The sequence below is a fragment of the Acartia tonsa genome, chromosome 5, assembly GCF_053477335.1.
Source record: "Acartia tonsa isolate MP-2025a chromosome 5, ASM5347733v1, whole genome shotgun sequence".
NCBI lineage: Eukaryota > Metazoa > Arthropoda > Copepoda > Calanoida > Acartiidae > Acartia > Acartia tonsa.
Genome location: NC_137264.1, coordinates 31,206,386 through 31,232,177, shown reverse-complemented (window position 1 = coordinate 31,232,177; position 25,792 = coordinate 31,206,386). Strand labels below are relative to the sequence as shown.

Genomic DNA, 25,792 nt, shown 5'->3' with positions numbered 1-25,792 from the left:
GGCGGTTACGGCGGTAAAACGGCGGTTGGCGGCGCAAATTAATATTTTTATCTGTTTATTATTGCTCAAGGATTTACAAAAAAAAAATTTAGGTCTCTAGCTGTAATAGAAGCCACGATATTCATGATATATGTCTGTAGTAAAAGCCGGACAAAATCGGTCATAAAGTCGGTCAGTAAGCGGTCAAACGGTCATAACCCCACTTTTCTCAAAAGGTCATTGATATCTAAGTATTCACCAAAAAAAATTTAGGCTTCTACCTTATACACAATAGTCATAATGTAGAAATTAAGATTTATTTAGAATTTTTTCTAATTTTTTTTTGCTACCCAACCGACTTTGACCGGACACCACGACCGACACAGACCAGATATCCTAATAAAATCAATTCTTGCCGACGTATAGTTACTTAACTTAAAAAGTCATGAAGTTACAGCTCTTCATCTTACCTACAAAAAAAATGAGATTGAAAAAAATAGAGGGGGAGGGGGGCTCTTGGAGCCCCCCCCCCTCCGATCTGTAAGGGTTAAAAAGTGCAGAAAAATCTAAAATTCAAAATTTAGGTGACAACATCTAAAAATAGGTTTAGCGCATTTTTCTTATGCTAAAATCTTCTACCCTTTGCAAGAAAAAAATTGGATTTTCAGTAGTTGACTTTGGGGGACCAGTACTTCCTCCCTGATTGAGATATGGCCTTCAAACTTTGATATATTCTAGTAAATGTCCCCAATAGTATCTGTATTAATTTTTAGCTCTATATCTCAACATTTTGTAGCCATTCTTGCAAAAGGTAGAAGATTTGAACATAAGAAAAATGCGCTAAAACCATTTTTAGATGTTGACACCTAAGTTTTGAATTTTACATTTTACTGTACTTTTTAAACAAAAACTGTAATATTTTTTGTTTGTTTTATCAATTGCATTAAAAAACGAAGAAAATAAGCCATTAATCATTAAATTCTGATAATTTTAAGTGGGGTAAAATTGCTTTCAAAAAAGTTCTCATTAAAAAAACACACTGTATTAATAATATTATAATCTAATATTACTTTTCTTTTAATTATTTTTTTAAAACTAATGCATAAAGTTGATTTTTTTTATTGATAATTATCAAGTGTATTGATATTGAAGTATTTGTTTATACTTAACTGAATGGCACTTGGAAGTTGGATGCCACCTTAAGTACAACAAAAACTACAATTTTTCAGAGATTTAGGGAAATGAAAAAAAACCAGATAGAGAGAGAGATAGGACAATGGCTGCTTTATAATAACTTTTTCTTATTCGTTGTCTTAACAACTTTGGAGACTCTTGGTGTATTTTGATTGGTTGGTGAAACAAGTTGAATGTTCAAAAATTTCAACCACTAATTATAATCTATAGAAATGGGTAATTTTGTGTTATCATGGGGGATTTACATCAAGTTATCGTTCATTGTCATATCCCTCTAGAACCCTGAATCTAAACCCTAAATTCATTATTTTGTTTTTTAGTTTTTTGTCAGCAGGTTGTGTAATTTATTTTTGTCAACTCTGCCTGGAGATTCTTCAGCCATTTGTTTGCCTAGCCGCATTTCTTCATCATCATCTATGATAGCATGTCCTACTTCTGCTGCATCAAGAACATCAACTCTGTAATTTGATGAAAAAATGTTCATAAATATTTGTTTGGAAAAAAAGCAATAGACTATTATTGTAAAAGAATTTCAACAAAGAAGTAAAATTATTAAATACAAGTAACGTCTTTATTTTTTTTATAAACTGCTTATTTGTAATTGACAATATTTGGATCATGGAAAGAAAACAAAGTAGCGGATTTCGTCGTATTTTCACAGTAGCTTTTGATAGGTTATTTTAAGTTAGGTAAATGTTAATGATTGCCCCGCAGGGTTAGGATATAGGCCCCGGAGAAATAGAACCCCCACAGGGGCTAGAAATAGGAAAATAGCATCTGTGAATATACGACGAAACCAGCTACTTCGTATTTTTCCATGATCCTAAAAATAATTCTAAAGTGTTTAATTACCAAATTACTTTTTTATTTTCATGTACATTTCTAACACAACCAAGAAAAATGTATGGAAGTTTTTTCCTTTGTGGACATTACCCTAATTAAAAAAAAACTCGTTCCGTCATTCGTTAGAATAAAATGTTTGGCTGTTATGCTTTTTTCGTAATTTGGTTGTTTTCGTTGGCTTAACAACTTTGGGGACTTTTACTGAATTTTGATTTAGTTAGTTTATTAAATAGAGTGTCAGTACGTTTCAACCACTAGTTGTAATTGAAAGAAGGAGTAATTTTTTGTATTAACATTGGGGACGTACATCAATTAGTCGGCCATAGACTTATCCCTTTAGATTCCTAAGATTTAGATAACAAGTGTTGAGATACTAGAAGTTGCAAGGATATTGCTTACTTTGCTGGTCTGCCAGTCCCATCCTCGTCAACTTGGCTGTTTGTAGGACTCAATCTTATTCTTACTCCACACTAAACAATATTATTCATTCGATAATCCATCTATTTATACAATATACCGATAATATATTCTGTCTGTCTGTTTATCTGTCTTACTGTCTAACTGTTTTTCTATCTGTCTGTCTATCTGTCTATCTGTTCTGTCTGTTCTGTCTGTTCTGTCAGTTCTTTCTGTCTGTCTGTCTGTTTTGACTTTTCTGTCTGTCCTATCTGTTCTGTCTGTTCTTTCTGTCTGTCTGTCTGTCTGTCTGTCCGTCGGTCTATCTGTCTGTCTTTATGTCTGTCCATCTTTCTATTTGTATTACTGTCTGTATGTCTGTTCTGTCTGTATGTCTGTCTTCCTGTCTGTCCATCTGTCTGTCTGTTCTGTCTTTTCTGTATGCTTTGTCTGTTCTGTCTGTCTGTCTGTCTGTCCATCTGTCCATCTGTATGTCTGTATCTCTGTCTTTCTGTCTTTCTTTCTGTCTTTCTTTCTGTCTTTCTTTCTGTCTTTCTTTCTGTCTTTCTTTCTGTCTCTCATTCTGTCTTTCTTTCTGTCTCTCATTCTGTCTTTCTTTCTGTCTTTCTTTCTGTCTCTCTTTCTGTCTTTCTTTCTGTGTTTCTTTCTTTCTGTCTTTCTTTCTGTCTCTCTTTCTGTCTTTCTTTCTGTCTTTCTTTCTGTCTCTCTTTCTTTCTTTCTATCTGTCTGATCGTCTGTCTGTCTGTGTGTCTGTCTCATATATCTACCTTTGGATCTGGAAGTAGATTTGGATCAAACTGTTTGAATCTTTGGTTATTATTATCAGGTTCTGGAGTGGAGGAAGTCGTGCTTGACCTAAAATTAATACATATAACAGGTATTGTCAATAAATTAGTATTTTTTCATCTATATCAAGTTTCAATTTGTAGATAGGAAAGAATCGTATTATGAACCGTTTTCCGCGGATAGTAAAATTAAAAACTAGTATATATTACATTATTTTGTTTCATTTTTAATTGTTATTTAACGATTCAATGCATTGTTTTTCAGTATGGACCATGAGAATTAATCAGTTTGGTGACATACTATTTTTCATGTACTATTTAAAAATAAAATTTAGTTAAAAATTTAGTTTTATCCAATAGGAAAAACTATTTTTTAATGTCTAAATTTAAAATGTCAGTGATTTTTCCAGGGTTTTTCTGATAAATTTAAATTTTTTTTTAAATTTAATAACCCTTTGAAAATTAATTCTATCAAATTTTAACATGATCAGGTTAAAGGAATTGATACAGGGATACGTAAATAAAAGATATTCCAGTATGGTATTGAAACTGATTAATATCCGGTGGATTAGAACCGTTTTACAGCCATGCTATTGCTGAAAAGTCATGTATATCATCAAATTAGACAATTAAAAAAAAAAATAATAAAATTGTTAGCCTATTCATTCGGCTCCTTTATAATTTTGCATTTTAATATACGCGGAAATCTGTCTACAATACGATGCAAAGATTTTATTTGGCATCTCACTATTTGAATAATTACAAGAACGATAACGTCCAATAGTAGCTAAGATGAAAGTATAGAAAAGAAATAAAGGGATGGGGAAGGATTAGTAGAGGGAATGGAAATAGAAGAAGAAGGGAAGATATGGGAAGAGAAAGAGAGGTGGAGGGGAATGAAGGGTAGAGGGAGCAGAGGAAGAGAAAAGAGAATTGCCAGCGCTCTACTGAAAATTAAATCAATCCTGCATTACAGACAGAAGGACAGACAGACAGGTTAGGATAGGTAGTGTTGGCTATTATCTCTCAAAACTAAGATAGGGTAAAATATTGACAAAATTTGTTTAATTCAACTTCGTGCAAAGATTAAATTATCTTCAAATTATTTATTTCAGGTTGTTTCTACATTACAGATAATTTTTTTCAATCATTATTTTTTGACAGCTTTGAAGAAATTAAACATTTACTGCTAAAGATTTTATGTAATTTCTTTACAATATAAAAAAAACATATCACCAGGTATACAAAGGGATAAGACGATGACCGATAAATTGATATACATCCCCAATGATGATACACAAAATTATCCCTACTGTAGATTACGATTAGTGATTGAAATGTATGGACACTTAAAATTGGTGAAAACAATTGAAATTCAATAAATAAAAGTTATCTAGACAACGAATAAGGAAATGTTATTATAAAACTTTGGGGACAAATGTAATAAACAGCCTAATTCACCTCAACCTCCTCCCCCCATACTCCATCCCTGCCTATCACCGAAAATTCCTTTATTTCATTGTGTAAAACGTTACTGTGCTTTTTCATAAAAAATACTATTAACTTGTATTATTTTTTCTTACTGGTTTTTTTGATACTAAGTAAAATTCTCACTTATCAAATGGTCTTAAAAGGATTACACATTTTAGATAACATTATTAAAATTAAAATTAGAACGTGAAATAAAATTAAATCTTAAATAATGCAAGATCTTTGTTACGAAGATACTTATCCATAGATAATAAATTGATGTAAAACTCCATTTATGATAAACAAAATGTAGATCAAAATTATAGGTGAAAAAGTTTAGTTTCTGAAAAGTTGTATCAAGATCGAATAAAATTTACTAAAGTTTTCTAGTCAACCAATGAGAGGTCGTGTTTTAAAATCTTTAAGGACCAGTATAATTTACACTCCAATTTTCTTTTCCTCCTATTGTCTAACAAAACTGCAGAGGGAGGGGCGTATTTTCTGCACCCCCCCCCCTTTCACCTTACCTGCTAGCACTTGGTGCACACCCCATCACCTCTCCACAATCAGAATGTGTTCCAGTTTTTTTTCAGAATAATCAGAGCAATTCAAACCTTAACAATAGAGATAATCTAGAGACAATATGTATAAATTAGCCAATAGGAGAATAGTGATGGAACATCCCAGACCTGTCATTGGTTCAAACATTTTACAGATTTGATTATGTAAGGGCATATTTTTTTCATTTTGTACGCATTATGAGTCAGCTATGAATTGTCGAATTTCTTAGAATAAAGCTTTTCTTGATTAAATTTATCGAGTACTAATTTTACATTTTATCTTGTATATGTATATGTTGTTATATGTATAGAGTGAAACTGAGAAGATATTATAGACATAAAACTATTTCACTATCAGATACACGATGGAAATGCCCTAGATACAAAGTATCTTCCCTACAGTGTCATAATCAGGAATAAAGCAGAAAGAGAGGGCACAACAGACTGCTTATTACATTAGTCCCCAAAGTTTTTTTAAAGAATGTTTTCTTATTCGTTGGTTTAACAACTTTGAGGGCTTTTATTGAATTTGATTGGTTAGTTCATTTTGTTGAGTGTTCAAACGTTTAAACCACTAATTGTAATCTAAAGAAAAGGTAATTTTGTGTATCATTATTTGGGAAGTACATCAATTTATCGGCCATTGTCTTATCCCTTCAGAACCCTTCTAATTTACAGTGTGATATAATCAGCGAGAAAGATAATAATGGTCAAATAATCAACAACCCTTTATTCCCCCTTAAAAACACTGAATCTAACATGTCAGAAGATTAATTGTATCACCCTATTCTCCTATCCCCAAATCCCTGATGATAATGCAATTCTAAATTATATTTAGCAAATAAGGAAGCCAAAGTTATCCTTTTCCAATAAATAAAAATATAAATACTAACAAGGAAGATCAAGTTCAACACTGGCAAGCATTCTAAAGAATTTTATGAAAAATTAGATGAGGGGACACACCATTAAGTCTTATTTTGGCTAATTTCTGAAACAAATATTGCAGCCGAACGTCCTAGAGAAACAAAATTTTTGATTGAATGTCCTTTGTCTGGAAGTAGTCACTGTGCATTATAGTGAATTGTGCCTGTTTTTTTTTATGCCAAGACATCCCCCTACTAAAGTTTTCAATGTCGTGCACCTGACATATCAATAGTAGGATTTTTTAATATGGTTACTTATGACTGTAACCTAAAACCTACCCGAAAACTAGCGGTTTCGCTACGTGTTATGCCTTAGTCGAATACAAAAAAATGAATTCTAGAGGAACTTTGCTTTCAAGAAAATCCTATTATTACAAGATATTCATGACGTAGGTATATCTATCTATTATCTATCATTCATTAATGTATATATTGTCAATCTAACTGTCAGTATATATGTAAGTATTTCTTAAAATTTAATTATTGTGTGTCTATCTATCTTTCTATCGATCCATCAATCTATCTATCTATCCCACTATTCAATATTCATAAGTAATTAATCTCAATGCTAAAACCCAGGATTAAAAAGGATGACAACATCCATAAAAACGAAGCTCTGAAATTAAAGGACATACGAACCTTAACACAGGTATTGTCAGAACTGAATTAGAAGATTATTATATATAAGTACAAACAAAATTATAAGTAAATTTGTTGCATTGTTTTGTAAACTGCATAAATACATAACTTTTTAAGGAGTGTTTAAAGACATACTCACATTTTTAGGACCTGATTATAGAGATGTTTCGCTTATAACATCGCACCTTGTTGTAATAGGAATCAGTATTCCAAAAATCAGATGAATCGGATAATTCTAACATACAAAAATTTGATATAAAAAAATCAGCATGTTTGAAATGGACGTACAGACTTTCTGGTAACGATTATAGAGTTGGTTCGCTTTCTAAGTCGTACCTAACTGTTATAGGAATCATCATGCAAAGTTTGAAATCGATAGGACAATTCTAACCTGTTAAGATAATTGAAAAGAGCTAATTGTTACGGACGGACGTGCGGACAGACCCTAAATATAAAAAAGCTTTGCTTTTAAAATGATTAGTTTTTGTCTTTTTTCTTTTTTATATCATATTCATACACTATAAATTCAGAATTGTAATGTAGTGCAGCTACAATTAGAATGTTGTATACACTAAATAATAATTAAAATAAAGTAGTAAGATTTTTTTGTCTAAAGCTAAAGATCTGTTTTCCTGACCTCTCTTGCCATCCCCTATAGGCTAGGGGCGAAGCAACTAGTTTAATATAAAGTAGTAAGCTTTTTTAGTTTGTAGCGAAGGATCTCGCTATTCACTGAACCAATTATGTTCTCCTTTACAGGAATCTTCAACCTCCCAAAGAAGATGAAAACCCCCCCCCCCCCAAAAAAAAAGTGCCCTAGAGACTTCTAGGGGCGTGGCCGCTAGTATTTTTATATAGGAATAATATTTTTTAGCTAACGACCCTTAAAGTTCGAACATACCTTTTTTATAGAGTAGCTACGCTAAAATATGAGAATAACTTTGAGAATATTCACATTACAAAGTTTAATCTCATCATTTATTACAAAGAAAATATAAATTTTAAAAGACGGAATAAAATGGAGTGGATTTATGCCATTTTCTGGCCTCACCCGCCGCTCTTCCCTTTAGTTTAGGGGCGAAGTATCTAGTTCCATATAAAGTAGTAAGGTTTTTTTTGTTTGTTTATCATTCTAGATCTCGCTGACCACTGAACCGATTGGGTTCTTCATTTTGAGGAAACTTGCCAGAGAGAGAGAGAGAGAGAGAGAGAGGGAGAGAGAAAGAGAGAGAGAGAGAAAAAGAATGAGAGAGAGAGGGAAAGAGAGAGGGAGAGAGAAAGGGAGAAAAAGAGGAAGGGAGAGAGAGAGAGAGGGAGAGAGAGAGAGAGAGAGAGAGATAGAGAGAGAGTGAGATAGAGAGAGAGTGAGACAGAGAGAGAGAAAGAGGGAGAGAGAGAGGGATAGAGAGAGAGAGAGAGAGAGAGAGAGAGAGAGAGAGAGAAAGAGAGAGAGAGAGAGAGAGAGAGAGAGACAGAGAGAGAGAGAGAGAGAGAGAGAGAGAGAGAGAGAAAGAGAGAAAGGGAGATAAAGAGAAAGAGCAAGAGAGATAAATGATGAAAGTCTCAACTTCAACTATTCTTGAAGAACAATCACCACGGATTATACTTTAGATTTTCTCTTCACATTATGTACGTTTTTTATAACAACAGCTACTCTACAAGTCTGTTCATCATTCAATAACACAGATTCTTCTCCTTCCTCTGCTCTGCACAGATTTACCCCCTCGCTCCATTCATAACAAGTTTTCTTTTGAGTTGGAGGTGCCAAAGACAATGACATCCCCAAATTTGATACATACTAACAAAAAAAAATTCCATGGTTTTTACCCTCCTTGTAAATTTTAAATGAGGGCACGTTAAAAGTTATTAATATTATTAACAAACGCTTTGTTAATATCAAAACTACACAAATTTAACATTTAATAAATCGCAAATGGTATTTGTGGAAAGGATAAAAATAACCTAAAACGTCCTATAGCTTAAATTAAAAAAATAGATAGCCTAAAACCACCTTAGGACCTAAATAAAGATTCCTTAAATGAAGAACTCATTCGGTTCTGTAGTTATCGAAATCTTAAGCTACAAACAAATAAACTAAATAAGTCCGAGGACTTCAACATGAAATCTTATTTTTTTTATATTAAAGAAATATCCTATTGACTTAAACTTTTAATGCGATAATTATTATAAGAAGCGAAAGCACTCTATATCTAATTGGCAGAGAGAGAGAGGGACCACGGGGGTTGTTTATTACACCAGTCCCCAAAGTTTCATGATAACGTTTTCTTATTCGTTGGCTTAACAACTTTGGAGACTTTGGTCAATTTGATTGGTTCTTTGATTAAGTTAAGTACCATCAAACGTCCCAACCAATAATTTTATCCACAGAAGGGGTAATTTTGTTAATTTTGTTTGGGGAGTTACAAGAAATTATCGGCCATAGATTTCTGATTACTTGGGCTGACAAACAAATATTTTACAGAGTAGTTGCCCTATAATAAACAATATAAATATCTTATTTTGTGACAAAACCTCATAAAATTGCGCAAACAACGCAAAATACAAATATCCTAATTTGAGAAACATAAATTTTGTGCAGACACGAACCCAGGGATATCAAGGGATAAGACAATGAACAATAGATTTATGTGACCCCAAATGATAATATTTCTATTTGAATTATTGGTGAAAAAGTTTGGACACTGCTAGTTTGTATAACCCAATCAAAATTAAAACACGCGCTTTTATAAAACTTTGGGTTAAAGTTTAATAATTACAGTCCATTGTCCCCTCCCTATCTGCACAAACTATACATGAATATGGAATTTGGGTTCGTTGCCATACAGCAAATTATAAACTAGCAACCTGATGTACGCTAGTTGTCGTACAGGTCAGAGGTTCGATTCTTTACACATATATAATATATATTTTAAACTTTTTATGTTAGGTTGTATTAAGTAAAGGTTAGAAAAGTCCCGCAAGGATTTTACCAAGGTTCGAATCTCGGGCCGACACCGCGTCATAACTAAAGACGTTAAAAATGGTTCCTACTGCTGCTATGTAAGGTGCGCGACATAAATAATAAGAGTAAGGGGATTGCATTGGCCCATAAACAGGCGCAACTCATTACCATGCACAGTTAGCACTTCTCAGGTCGTGCTATCAAAGGGTTGGTTGTCTGATGGATGTTACTTAACCTAATATCCTTGGGTGTTAGAGTATCGCATCCCATTACACGTAGATGGGGCTCTGGATTCTCTAGATTAACTAAAATCGAAGGAAAATCCCGCCCTTACGAGGTAATGGTAAAATGGTAAAAGGTATACATATTGCATTTTAAGAATTTTTTGTTCAAAGATTTGCTGTAGAAATAAATATTATTTTGACGTTTATAAAAACTTCTTCATATACATAGTACAACTATTAAAAGAACAATAAAAATTCTTCTGGCATTCTTTATTAAATTTTTAGTAGCGAAGCTACTCTATAATTCAAAATGTCCGTCTGTCCATATGTCCGTCTTAGTTTGGGGGAAACGTGATTTTCTCGGCTCCTATAAAAGATAAAATTTTTTGACAATATTCCTATTATTAAGGAGCACAATTAACTATAAAACGTCAATGGCGGTAGAACCGCTTTTTAGCAAATTTTAGTCTATTTTTGTATTTTTCACCATATCTTTGGTGTTTATGGTCCGATTTTCAATTTTTTTCAATTATAGTATCAAAATTAAATTTCCTGTCGTTTCAAGAAAACAACTATGGCAGACAGACTGCCTTCAAGCAGGTTTTAGGCTATTTTTCACATTTTTCTCAAAACCTTTGGTGTTTATGGCCCGATTTCCGTGGTTTTTCAGTTATAGATATCAAAATTAAATTTCCTGTCGTTTCAAGAAAACATCAATGAAGGTCAGACTGCCTTTTTGCAGGTTTTTGGCTATTTTTATATTTTTCACATTTTTCCTTATATCTTTGGTGTTTATGGTCCGTTTTTTAAATTTTTGTAGTTAAAAATATTAAAATTAAATGTCCCGTTTGTTTTGAGCAGCATGTAATTTACTTTGACCGCCAGTCTTATATAAATATTAAGAAATTAAAAACAAATGTTGAAAAGGTTTCGTTATTTTTTTCCTAATATACATGCTTTTGACAACTAATATCTAAATTCTTATTTAATTGTTTGTGCTTCACTACTTATGGATGTTGTCATCCTTGTTACATTATGTATTATACTTGTAGTGGCTTCACTCATTTCTTCTAAGTGCTTTGCTTTGGAAGAGGAGAAATAACTAAAACTTTTATGCTTAGAATAAACCCATTGTATTATAGCCCCTTCAGAGGCTTAAGTTTTATAGGTTATATTTCTAGAAAAATAGCTTAAATAATCACATGACATATTAAAGACTTATATTTTTGGTCAATATAATTTTATTTATTATAAAAATGTATATTATAGTTTTTTTTACAAATAGACATCCTGTTACTTTAGTATATGAAAGGATTATTTAATGTTTATAAATATTTAATGTATATTTTAATCAATAACCTTTGCATATTTAAAATAAAGGAGGCCTTTAATTCAAACAATTATATACATATCTAAAATATAATCAAATTTGCATGTAACATTACATGAAAATTAGACATACAACGTTATAGAGTAGACTCTAATAGGTCATTAAAATATTCTAAAATATGATTTTTAATCCAATAGAATTTTTGTAATAATTATAATAATGATATGATTGGTCAGAGATATGTTGTTTTATAGAATAGATTACCGTTGATCATGGGAATGTTTAAACAAAAATCTAGACGCCTATCTTTAAAAGCGACTGAGTAAATCTTCTAACATAGAGGGATAAACGAACTGACGTAAGTTTTGGACATAAAATGCATAATTTATTTTCGTGGAAAAAAAGCTGATCACCTTCCAAAAAATCCGCAACAACTGAATAATAATTTCATGTTGGTTAATTCTTCTACCAGACTCTTACTTCTTTATGTACATTCATCTTATTTTATTCATTTTATCTTTGTATATACTATCTGAAATAATTGTTATTTTTAATAATGTTAAGTACATTTCTCTTAAGTATGTAGAGGGAGAAAGTCACTCAAAAATATGACACTTGACGTCATAAAAATGAGGTAGATGAGAGGAGAAGGGGTAAAGAAAACCCCTTAAAAAGAGACGGATAATCCCTCATTTTTATGACGTCACGTGGCTGATTTATGAGTGACTTTCTCCCCCTACCTTGAGCATAACCATACAACTACCTGGATCCCCATGTTGAGGACCTTTTTCGTCTGCTAGCAAATTGCTTTCTGCTCTTTTGTTTCGACTTGGCTTTGTGAATTTACTGACGCTATTAGTTGAGTTTAAAGACCCAATTGTAAGTTAGCACAGGGACCTCGAGATGGGGACATAGAGTTATTTAACCCCTTCCCCCTCTATTATTTTGCTTTAATGTTGGGATTGGGTAGGCTGTCCTTCCAGACACCAAAATAGCCGAAATCCTTCCAAGAAAAATTATACAGCTACCCTAAATTAAAAAACAACTGTTCTCGAGAACTTAACAGGCCTAACTAAACGTTTATACTTTTATATGGGATGAAGTTAATAGTTCTTAGTGAGACAAATAACTGGTATTTTTTATTTACGAAAAAGTTGCAAGAAAAATATGATTTAATCTACCATAACATTTGAAATTGGTAACTTATTCCGTGCTTTTCGTCAACGTGCCTATCGATCACTGAAACACTGCTCCACTCCCATTATCAAGAAATTAAAAATGAGTGGGGGTTACCCTGCCGGGCTACCCAGTACCCATTATAACCTAACCTAACATAAGGAAAAAAAGAAACATACAAAAAACTACCCCTGCCTGTTACTCACAATTTATTTCAAAATCAGATAACAATCTACTTTAAGAAAAATGCTTTTTATTCAAAATTAAGGATCATAAAACAATATGATAACGTTAAATAGAAATTTAAAGATATTTAATCTTAACCCTTTTTTAAAATTTTTAATTAATAATAGAACCATACATATTCGTTGAACCTCGGTAAAAAAACCTTTGTTATATAACCATTGTTTTCATTCTATAGCTAGTACAAAATGGAAATTAAACAATAAAGTTAAAATTATAAAAAAGTTTATAACCTCCTGCAGTTAAACGCTACGTTAAAGTCAAAGTGTCGTTAATTATTTTTAAACAGGGAATGTAAATTCGCGAGTAATCGGGATTATGATTGCTACGAATCTTAGCATAAATTTCGCGATAACAAGACGTTATAAAGTCTAACTGATAATGCTATGTCAGATGCGTGACATTTTTGTTAAGAACGACAATATTGCAATCGTCAAACAAGCGCAACTCATTACCATTCATTATTATGATTTCCAGACAAAAGTTATGCAATCAAAGGGTTGGCTATCTGCAATAGAGAGAGGAATTGTGTCTTTGGGCCAATTGTATATAAACCTTAGTCATCTAACCTAAACTAAAATAAATGTTAAAAACATGCATTTTGACGTCCTATAGCAGTCCTCTATGTGTAAGTCTGTATTAAAGCAACTATTAATAGAATAATTTATTTTGTACTTGATTAAACATTAATGAAACAAACTGGCATGCTTTGTTTTCCTTTACACAATACCGACGCGATGTTATTATATTTTAGCAAAAGACTGATATTAAACAATTTTAATTATCTAACCTAAAATTAAATGTAATATAATCGGATATAGATTTTTAATCAACAATACTTTAAAAGTTTAGTTTTTAAGGCTTTGTCGAAATAATGATCATTAAACAAAAAGTTATTGTAAAATATTTTCTCGTATTCATTCGAATCCGGTGGATAGGAACCGGTTCTCATCCATACGAAAAAACTATGTCCAGCATCGTATTATATCCAGCTTTCTGCCTTCGGCACCTCGGGGCTAAACAAGCTAGTTTTAATCTTATAATTGTACATTCTATATCCGCGGAAAGCCGTTTATAATATGATGCGAGAAATAACTATTCCAGTATGGCCTCGATACCGATTAATATACGATAAACTAGATCAAGTTCTCTACCATACTGAAAAATCATGTATAGCATCGAATTACAGACAATTTTCCACGAATAAAGACATTTTTCCGCCCTCATACCATTCTGCCACTGAAAAATATTGACAAAACGTGAAATGAATATTTAATAGTCCTATAAATGTTTTACATAATATATTTAAGTTGCTTTATATGTTTACTTTACAGGCAATTTATACATACATTTTAATCAGGCTATGGTGGTGTTTTTACATTTCAGAAAAAAGTTGTAATATTTTGCAAATTTGTAGTAATACACTTCTTGCAAATTTAAAATAAAATAACTCTTTTTCATGAGTTTTCTTTCCCACTTCTCCTCTCCTCATCCCTCATTTTTCAGAATCTTTTTAACAACATGACCCTTTTTAAATTTAAATTAGTGGAAAAGACGGCACACCTTAATTGCTGTATATATATAATATATATATATATGTATTGTATAAAAAACCAAAAATCACTAAGAAGTTCAAGGTTAAGGGAAAGCCAATGATTATATTTTTCTTGTTCAAGATAGTTTGAAATTCCAGTTTGGTTGCACAATTTACCTTACCTTTTGCTTCATAGAAATAAATAGTTCAATTTTTCTTATATTATATTAAATACTAGCGACTTCGCCCCTATTTAGTTTTTAAAAAAGGTAAAAAAATCTTTTTTTTTTGTGGTGGGTATATTTTTTTAGAGGCGATTTCTATTGGGAGGGTGTTGGTATCCTCCCCAAAAATAGTTATAAATCTTTCCGGGACCTAGGTGAAGCTACCCTGTTAAGGAGAACCCGATCGGTTAAGCGGTTAGCAAGATACTTCGGTACAAACAAACAAACAAAAAACAAACAAACAAACTCTGTAATACAAAGGGTAGGAAAGGGCAGGAAAAAGCCTAAAACCATTCCAAATCTGAAAATCAAATAGCCTAAAAACATCCTGGGACCAATGTGAAGCTTTCCTAAAATAGGTAACTGAACTGGTTCAGTAGTCATTAAAATCTTAAGCTACAGACAAAAATAAACCTTCTACTCATTGACAAAATTATCCTTTTTTTTACATTAAATCAAATTTTACCATAAAATACCTAAATTTAATTGGTTTATATAATTTTAATTTATTTTAATAATTTTGGGGCTCTTTGGAATCTATTGTCTTCTACTTTTGCAATTTTTTTGAGAAAAAGAAAACAATTCCTATTAAATATCAGACTTACATAAAAGTTTTGAGTTTGTTAATTAATTCTCAGATTTATTGGGAATTGTAAATGAGAAATCAGGGAGGGAGGCGCTGTTTATTATACTATTCCCCAAAGTTTTATAATAATGTTTTCTTATGCGTTGGCTTAACAACCTTGGGGACTTTTATTGAATTTTAATTGGTGGGTTCATTTAGTTCTGTATCCAAAAGTTTCAACCACTAATTGTAATCTACAGAAGGAGTAATTTTGTGTATCATCATTGGGAATGAACATCAATTTATCTGCCATTGTCTAATTCCTTTAGATCCCTGATGAGAAATAGAAATGCCAGTTAGCAAAAATAAGTAAATTTATAGCTGAAAAGTAATTAAGAATTCTCAATTATTATGCAATAATTAATAATTATATCAGATTAAATTATTTAAACATTTTCATGGTAGGCATCAATTACAGCGTATATTGCGGAGATGATTGGAGCGCAGCTGGTAATTAAAAAAAATATTTTAGCAAATTACTGACTTATAAACTAACTAGAGGATACGCCCTTAGCATCCAGGGGCTCTGTACTCCAAGTGACAGAGAAGGGCTAGAAAAAACGCTGAAAACTAACCCAAGAATTAAATCTGAAAATAAATTAGCCTCAAACCATATGTGAAGCTTACATAAAATTAGAACCCAAATTCAGAAATTATTGAGATCTTAAGCTTTAGACAAATAAAAACCTTATTACTTTATAAAATACTAAGCTTCGCCTCTAGTCTCTAGGGGCTTTTTTCCCCAATAGAAAATTTTAAAAACATGATGTGAGTACGGGAATCATTACATCTTCTATTACCTATCCAGCCGAAAAAATTATGAATGAATCGCCAATCCCAACTGAAAAAATTGCGAATGAGTCGCCAATTTTTGCAAATAAATGGGGAATTCGCAAAATATATGCAAAAATAAATACTAAAAAAAGAAAAAAATGGGAGCGCATTTTTTTGGTTTTTGAGGGGGTTAGGGGTGTCCCACCCCCAAGAAAAAAGCCTAAAACCACCACGGACCAGTAGGTATATACGCTGAAGAGTAGAATCCAATCGGTTCAGTAGTTACCAAGATCTTAAGGGACGGACAGACGGACAGATAATTCTACTTTGTATTATAGATGATGTACCATTCAGTACCAAATTAAAAGCCATTAGTGTATATATTTTGAAAAATGATAACATTCTACATAAAAAAAAATACAAAGATAATGAAAAGAAAATGAAGTAGCGGTTTTCGTCGTATTTTCACAGAAGCTTATCTCCTATTTCTAGCCCCTGAGGGGGGCTCGAACTCTGCAGAGCCTATTTCATTAACATTTACCTAACCTAACCTAGCCTAAAATAACCAAAAATAATCAAAAGCTACTGTGAAAATATGCCGAAGCCCGCTAATTTGTTTTCTTCCATGATCCAAAAATTTCCAACTATTTAAGAGAGATTCTCCAGAAAATGATGGTGTCAAATTACATGTTGTAGAAGTTAGGGAGATTGGGGATATTGGACTATAAATAACACTGGTACCCAATGTTTTATAACCATGTTGTCTCATTCGTTGGCTCAATAACTTTTGATACTTTGATTGAAATTTAATTGGTTGGGTCCAAACCTATTAATGTCTTAACTTTTTCTAATCTACAGAAGGGGTAATTTTGTTTGTCATTAATGAGGATATTTATCAATTTATCGTTCATTATCTTATCCCTTGATATGCCTACATGTGGTATAAGTACATTTATTTATGTTGAGTTAATTATATTATTTATTGTGAAAAGGATTCCACTGGGGACGTTTCTTTGATACAGATAATATTTTTTATTTTTAAAAGCGAAGCTTCTCCATAATTAGGGTCACTCCGTCCGTCTGGAACTGATAGCTTTTTTCGTTAATTTAGGCATGTTAGAATCGATTTCAAACTTTGCTTGGTGATTCCTGTAGTAGTTAGGTACGATTCAGAAAGTATAGCAACTCCATAATCGTTACCAGAATGTCCGTACGTCCATTTTATACATGTTGATTATTAACTTTTTTACAATTAATTTTTATGTGATCAAATTATCCGATTGGTCTAATTTTTGAAATACAGATTCTTAGGACAACAAAGTACAATGTTATAAGCGAAGCATCTCTATAATTTTGTCCTAAAAATGTCAGTATGTCCTTAAACAGTATCCCGTATTTCAGAAGTTTTGAAACAAATATTCTTACAATTTTGTTTATACATTTAAAAATTAATATTCTGCTTTTTCAGTTCTGACACTCTACAATTGTTAATGTTCGTTTGTCATACCATTTCAGAGCTTCACTTTTATGGATGTTGTCATCCTTGTTTTGCATATATATATACAATACATGATATATTCTATTCTAAAAAAACAACTTTCAATAATCAGGCATGTTAGAATTGTCCTATCGATTTTAACATTAGCTTGATGATTCCTGTAACATTTAGAAACAATTTACAAAATGGCCTGCTGTATTGCATCAAGATCCATGACAGATCTATATAGGAAATAAATGTCTATATATGAGCTCAAGTTTTCCAAAGTTAAGAAGTTAAAAACTCATACTGGTTCAATAATCAATAATAAACTCTCATTACCCAAACTGATAAGACCCATTATTTTACTCTATGAAGAATAAATTAAATTTTTTATTTCATGTTGCTATTTAAATTATATTGAAGTATCAAATTTCTATTCATAAAATAGAAAATTAAAATCTATAATATAGTAAATCAAGGAAAACTAAGTTTTAATATAATTTGATACTAGCGACGCGCCCGAATGTGTTCAGATATTAAACTAAAGTTTAACATTTAACTAAAGAGTTTAACCCTTTCTGGACGATAATTTTAAACAAAAAACATTAGGATTCTAAAATAGTTTAAAGAAAGAGAGGCAAAACTTTATAATTTATACGGTTTTATATAAAAATAATGAAATCAAAATAAAGACGGAAGGAAAGGGAAGTGAGGAGAGGGACATTAAATCTTTAAAAAATGATGAATAAACGAAACTATAAATGTCGTAGTAATCTTTATAAGTAACTTGATTTGTAGTTCGGTTCGGAGAGAGATAGGGATAGGTCAATGGAAGAAAAAAGATTAATAGTCGGGGATAGGTCAATGGAAGAAAAAAGGATAATTTTCAGAGATAGGTCAATGGAAGAAAAAAGTTTGATATTCAGGGATAGGTCAATAAAAGAAAAACGGTTAATAGTCGGTGATAGGTCAATGGAAGAAAAAAAGGTTAATAGTTGGGGATAGGTCAATGGAAGTTTAATGATGCTATATATTTAGATAATGCAGAAATTTCTGAGAAATTGAATGAACACTTCACTTCTGTAGCAAGCAAGATATCATCTAAAATAAATCCTTCTAACATTGATCCGTGTAGCTATATACCTAATTATAATTCCAGTTTTAAAATGCATACAATAAACCCAAATATAGTCACAGATATTGTTAAAAAAATGGGAAATAAACAAAGCATGGACATTTTTGGCCTGTCAAATTCTTTTTTAAAGAAAATAATTTCTGTCATTGCCCTTCCTCTCTCTCATGTCATTAACCAAACTATTTTAACTGGAAAAATACCTTCTGAATTAAAAATTGCAAAAGTTATACCTATTTTTAAGTTAAAAGGGAATAATTCTAATGAAAAAGCTGATCCATCAAATTATAGGCCAATAAGTTTATTAGCTATTTTCTCAAAAGTTTTAGAAAAAGTCATTTATCAACAACTGTCGTGCTATTTGATTAGAAATAATATCATTTTTGAACATCAGTATGGATTTCAATCAAAAAAGTCTACAATACACCCTTTGATACACCTCTTAAATTATATAGCTGAAGCAAAAAACGATAATAAAACTGTAATTGGAGTCTTCTGTGATCTTGCAAAATGTTTTGATACAATTCCACACTCTATTTTAATTAAAAAGTTGTCAAAAATTGGCATTAATGGCGTTGAACTTGAATGGTTTAAAAATTATTTAAGTAATAGACAGCAATTTGTACATGTAAACAATACTGACTCAACAAAGCTGAACATAGATAGAGGTGTCCCACAGGGCTCTATTTTAGGACCAATTCTATTTTTAAATCTACATAAATGATCTTAAAAACTGTACTGATTTATTTACCCTATTATTTGCTGATGACAGTAATTTTTTAATTTCTGGTAAAAACTTTACAGAGATTAAACTGAAATTAAACAATGAACTTAAAAAGATATCCGATTGGTTTAGGAGTAATCAAATGAGCTTAAATCCTGATAAAACTAAAATCATGATATTTAATAAAAATGAAAATACTATTGATTGGAATGCTCTTAATATTAAGCTAAACTTTAACAATGAAAATGAGTTTGATCCTGAGAAAATAAAAATCTTAAATTATGTCAATTCAAGTAGCAATATTCCTGCAATTAAATTCCTAGGTGTATTTATAGATCCTTCTTTAAATTTTAAATATCATGTAGAACATTTACGTAAAAAGATTTCTAGTTCCTTATTTCTTATAAATAGAGCTAAACATATACTGAATTTAGATAGCAAAAAAATGCTTTTTCACTCACTTATAAATAGTCATTTACTTTACTGTTTACCTGCCTGGAGTTGTGGTCTTAAATCTACTATGGAACCATTAATTAAATTGCAAAAAAAGGCAATAAGCCCTAGTAATCTCTGTCTCAGCAATTTACCTTTTTTTGTGCTTATATAAGCATTTTTGTCAGATTTAAGTAGGACGTGCTCACATCGGGAAAGTCCGCACTTTACAACAAAAGTGGCTTACTTAAATCGGACATGTCGGACTAACGAGCCATTTTCGTAGGTTAATTGCTTACTTGAAGAACTATTATTGCCCTATAAACCCCTAAAAAACCCCAAAAATAAGGGTGGCTGATAAGAATCAGCCAAATCGGACGCTTTTGCCGTAAATGTCTTACAGATTAAGATTTTAATCCGGATTATTTTTCCTCAAAATTTAATCCCTTCTCAGCCATTTAGGCTATATTTGCTACAAAATCCTTACTTAAACAAGCCATTTTTGTGATTAATGTCCTACTTATATCTTCCATTATTGCTACAAAATCCTTACTTAAAAAAGCCATTTTTGTGATTAATGTCCTACTTATATCTTCCATTTTTGCTACAAAATCCTTACTTAAACAAGCCATTTTTGGGGTTGATTGCTTACTTAAATCCTCCATTTTTGCTGCAAAACCCTTACTTGAATAAGCCATTTTTCAGGTTGATTGCTTACTTAAATCATCCATTTTTGATACAAAATCCTTACTTAAATAAGCCATTTTTGGGGTTGATTACTTACTTAAATTATCCATTTTTGTTGCAAAACTCTTACTTAAATAAGCCATTTTTCAGGTTGATTACTTACTTAAATCATCCATTTTTGTTGCAAAATCCTTACTTAATTAAGCCACTTTTGGGGTTGATTGCTTACTTAAATCATCCATTTTTGCTACAAAATCCTTACTTAAATAAGCCATTTTTGGGGTTGAGTACTTACTTAACTCATCCATTTTTGTTGCAAAATCCTTACTTAATTAAGCCATTTTTGGGGTTGATTGCTTACTTAAATCATCCATTTTTGTTGCAAAACCCTTACTTAAATAAGCCATTTTTGGGGTTGATTACTTACTTAAATCATCCATTTTTGTTGCAAAATCCTTACTTAAATAAGCTATTTTTGGGGTTGATTACTTACTTAAATCATCCAGTTTTGCTACAAAATCCTTACTTAAATAAGCCATTTTTGGGGTTGAGTACTTACTTAAATCATCCATTTTTGTTGCAAAATCCTTACTTAATTAAGCCATTTTTGGGGTTGATTGCTTACTTAAATCATCCATTTTTGTTGCAAAAGCCTTACTTAAATAAGCCATTTTTGGGGTTGATTACTTACTTAAATCATCCATTTTGGTTGCAAAATCCTTACTTAAATGAGCCATTTTTGGGGTTGATTGCTTACTTAAATCATCCATTTTTGTTGCAAAAACCTTACTTAAATAAGCCATTTTTGGGGTTAATTGCTTACCTAAATCATCCATTTTTGTTGCAAAAACCTTACTTAAATAAGCCATTTTTTTGATTAATATCCTACTTGTATCTTCCATTTTTGCTACAAAATTCTTACTTAAACAAGCCATTTTTGTGATTAATATCCTACTTATATCTTCCATTTTTGCCATAAAATCCTTACATAAACAAGCTGTTTTTAAGGTTGGTTGCTTACTCTAAATCATCCCTTTTAGATTCAAGCAATTTTATTTATTTTATGCTTTCTTTAATTCAACCTTTTTGCTGTGAAATATGTGCTTGTACATTAGCTATCTCATGTAGATTACTTACCTTTCTTTGAGCTACTAAAACCTACCATAAACTTGTTTAAACATAAAAAAAAATATATTTTATATATTTATATATATATTAGAAATGACTGTAATTAAAATTATTCAAGAATTATTTAAGTTGATACAAATTAATTTGATGTCTCTGATTAAATGAAGTCTACAGGAGTTCCAGCAAAACCACTCTAACAACAGACTGAATAAAAAAACAATCCATATTTAAAGTGATTCTAAATGCCCTCTGTTATTTTTTAAGGTGTAAGTTCTGTTCTTCACTGCAGTAATCTAATGAAAAATAATTACAGAAAAACAAAATATATTCAAATGTACTAAATAGGATTACATAAAATATTTTCTAACAATTTACAATTAAATATTCATAAATTATTATCAACATTTAATAACAATAAATACTAATAAAATGTATGAAATACAGAAACAAACAATACTAATGCCTGTTTGTTAATAAACCTGAATGAATTTCAAAAACAAGTATTTTAATTTAATCATTTTGATTATTATTGTGCCTTAAAAACCAGTTTTTTTAAAGGTCTTATTTTCGAAGATTTGTAGATTTAAAGGTTATGCAAAAAATTCAAATTGCAAGGCTTTTAATAATAGTAAAAAATGTTATACATACTGTTTTTTCAGCTATTTGTAGTTTAGGAGCTACATTGAAAATGTGAGAAAAGGTTAATGAGTTTTAAGTAAGTTGGAACATTCTACCACGTAGCTTCTATACTAAACTTAGCACAGGAATAGTTTTTACATATCCAAAAACTATAGCTTATGATAATTCTAACGGTTTGCATGACATTTCTTTACTATTATTAATACAAGCTGCAGAATTTGAATTTTAAAAATGTGCACATTGTTTGCACAATCTAAAAAACCATAAATCTTCCAAACTAAGGCCTTTGGAATACAAGGCATAAAAACTATTGATAATAGATTATACAGGAAGGAAGGGGACAATGGGCTTACACTAGATCTCAAAATTTTATAATAACATTTTCATATTATTGACTTACACAGGAAGGAAGGGGACAATGGGCTTTTACACTGAATTACACAGGAAGGAATGGGACAATAGGCTATAAACTAGATCTCAAAATTTTATAATAACATTTTCATATTATTGGCTGTTAACTTTTGGGACTTTGAAATTTGATTCGTTGGTTATTAAGTTGGATGTGGAAACATTTTACTCCTTAATTGGAGATACACATCAATATATCAGTCATAGTCTTATCCCTTTAGATACCTGGAAATATCACAAAAAAATCTGTATAATATTATATTGATGTGTTACCAGATTTTAGTATGCTCTAAAAAAGAAATACTCAAAGCAGGCTAAAAAAACAATATCTTCCTTCCATCCCTTTAACCCCCTCCCCTCCCATACTACTGGTTGAAAGAACTGATAAAAAATGATGTCCATTTAAGCTACCAAAATTTAAGTTATATGCATTAACCAAGTCAACTAAAAAAAGGAAATAAAAAATAGTCCATAATCAAATTGAAAATTTCAAAAATTGTATAAACTCACATGTTTTTTCAACACTCAATTTTGGACACTTTTATCTGAGATCTAAGTGGGAACTTGCACTTGATTTATGTTTAAGTTTAATACACCTCTGGATGATTTTAAATTTATCTTCAGTCTAAACATCATTGGCAACCATGTATACAATTATATAGCTATTTGTGAATGGGAGTCAAAAATTTTATGAATCAGGACTATGGCTTCATGGTTCTACCTGAAAATGCATTGTACTTTTGCCCATATTAAAAAATCTTGTTCCTAGCCTTAGAAATGACTAAAAGGGTTTATTGATAGTTGTCCAATTTTTAGAGGTTTTTTTAAGATTTTCTCTTTCTAGGAACAAAATATTTTGAAATGGACAGAAGTTTCCAATTCTACTCCTTAAGGCTTTTTCAGGAAGCACAATGAAGCCATTTCTTATTTGTTGAATTTTTTTACTCTCATTCACAATTAGCTATACAATTGTTTGTGTGGTAGCCAACGGTTTTTAGACTTAAGATGAATTAAAATCATCCAGAGGTATATTGTACTTATATAAATCAAGTGCAAGTTCCCACTTTGGTGTCAGATAAATTGCCTAAATGAACCCACCCTAACAAACTAACAAAAAAATTTAAGATGTCCCAAACCATAGAAACTGACAAGAAAGCATTGAAAAAATATTTAATAGGTGGAATTGAAAAAAAGATGCCATTTTTTCAAAAATGCATAAAAACTATTTATTTACTATACACAGAAAGATAAACAGACAGATGGACAGACAGTCAACAGATATATGAAAATACAGATGGACATATAGACATTCATTTAGACACACTTCCAAACAGATAGTAAAACTGCCCCCCCCCCCCCCCCCCAACTTCCCCAATTTATTAGGGTTAATAATCTTGTTTAAGAATTTATAGCTTGGCATTGCTGCATTACTTATGAAAAATTATTATTGAGTAAGAAAGTTTAGAATGTTATTTTGTGCTACTTATTTGTAAAAATATCCTTGTATTTGAAGGTATAGATTGTTTTTGTTGTGCTACTTATGAAATAATTGATCTTAACAGACAGACAGTGAGATAAATGGACAGACAGATGGACAGAAAAAGAGACAAAAAGATAGATGGACAGACAGACGGACAAATAGGTAGATGGACAAACAGACAAATAGACAGACAGATATATGGGCAGATAGGTGAACATACAATTGGACAGACAAATGGACAGACAAATGGACAGACAAATGGACAGACAAATGGACAGACAAATGGACAGACAAATGGACAGACAAATGGACAGACAAATGGACAGACAAATGGACAGACAAATAGACAGACAGATGGACATACAGACAGACATACAGATAGACATAGAAACAAATGGATATAAGAAATAATTAATCTTGACAGACGGAGAAACAGATTATTGGACAGGCAGATAAATAGACAAACAGACAGAAAGACAAATAGATAGACAAAGAGACAGGCAGACAAATAGATTGATGGTCAGACAGACAGATTGACAGACAGGTGAACAGACAAATGGACAGACAAATGGACAGTCAAATGGACAAAGACTTCAAGACAAATAAATAGACAGACAGACAGAGTAACAAATATACAGACATACAGACTGACAGACGGACATGCAGATAGACATGGAAACAAATGAATATATAAAATGATTAATTTTGAAAGACAGACAGACAGAAAAACAGATTGATGGACAAATAAATTTATAGAATAGATGTATAAACAGATTACTAAATGATTTCTAATTGCAAGGACCTAAAATTCTGCAGACGAGAAATAATTTCATTAAATTTTGCTTTCTAAATTCAGCTGTTTAATGCTTTCTTTTTCTTTTTGAAAAGAAACGGACAATTTTAATGAAAAATTGTCATTTCTGTGTAAACTCTAATGAAGTCTTTAAACTACCATTATCAATTTCTCACATTTAGGCTCCTGACTATAAAATCATATTCATAATCATCTTTTCCGATTTACACTACTACATTTTTAAATCTAGTTATTTGTGATTAACAAAACATTTTTTCTAATAATGTGAATATTTTCTTGCAAATTATAATTATCAAGTTTTTAGTGACATCTAGCTACAAATATAGAACTAATATATTGCAGATGTTCCCAAATTTAATTTTTGCCTGAATTTACGTTGTTTTCAATTATTTTTCTGTTAAGGGTTCTGAGGTGGTGGCAAATTAACTATGTCCTTATTTTAAGTAATTGGGTTATTGTCAGTTTCATGAGATCAATAGGTAATTTTTAAAATATTTTTCAGCAAATGAAAATGCAAAACAAATTTAACTAGATAATAATGCAGAAATCATTATAACCCATACATAGATATCCAAGTAAAGGGGTGTTTACCTCTTTAGACTTTGAAACCTTTTATTTTACACCACAAAAGTTTTTAAAAAATATGTTAGATTACCCTCATGAACGTATGGAACCCCCTATTCAAAGTAAAAAGCTTGGGCGTCCTTGAGTTCACATTAGTTTACAATTTGCTTTATGTTCTTTTGTCGGCACCCGGGTATATCTACATTTTTGAATGATTCAGCTGAAACCAAAGACCCAACCCACAGACGGTACAAGGCCTTTGAAAAAGGAAAAGGGTTACACAGCTATTTATCACTCTATATATATTACTTTAATGATGGACAGACAGACAGATAAATAGACCAACAGACAGAAAGATGGCCAGACATATAGACATACAAATGGACAGACAAATGGACAGAT

The 25,792-nt window shown here is 31.2% G+C and overlaps 1 protein-coding gene across 2 annotated transcripts in view; it reads right to left on the bottom strand.

The window, feature by feature from the left end:
- Positions 1-11,857, bottom strand: part of LOC145319271 (calpain-A-like) — a 34,725-nt gene extending 22,868 nt beyond the window's left edge. For both annotated transcript variants that reach the window (XM_080161297.1, XM_080161298.1), the window contains exons 1-5: positions 11,740-11,857; positions 5,216-5,302; positions 3,201-3,288; positions 2,416-2,486; positions 1,537-1,631 (exon numbers count right to left, since the gene is read on the bottom strand). In XM_080161297.1, coding sequence (XP_080017423.1) covers positions 1,537-1,631; positions 2,416-2,486; positions 3,201-3,288; positions 5,216-5,241 — 280 coding nt within the window. In that variant the 5' untranslated portion in view covers positions 5,242-5,302; positions 11,740-11,857. The remainder of the gene's footprint in view (positions 1-1,536; positions 1,632-2,415; positions 2,487-3,200; positions 3,289-5,215; positions 5,303-11,739) is intronic.
- Positions 11,858-25,792: the final 13,935 nt, after the last annotated feature.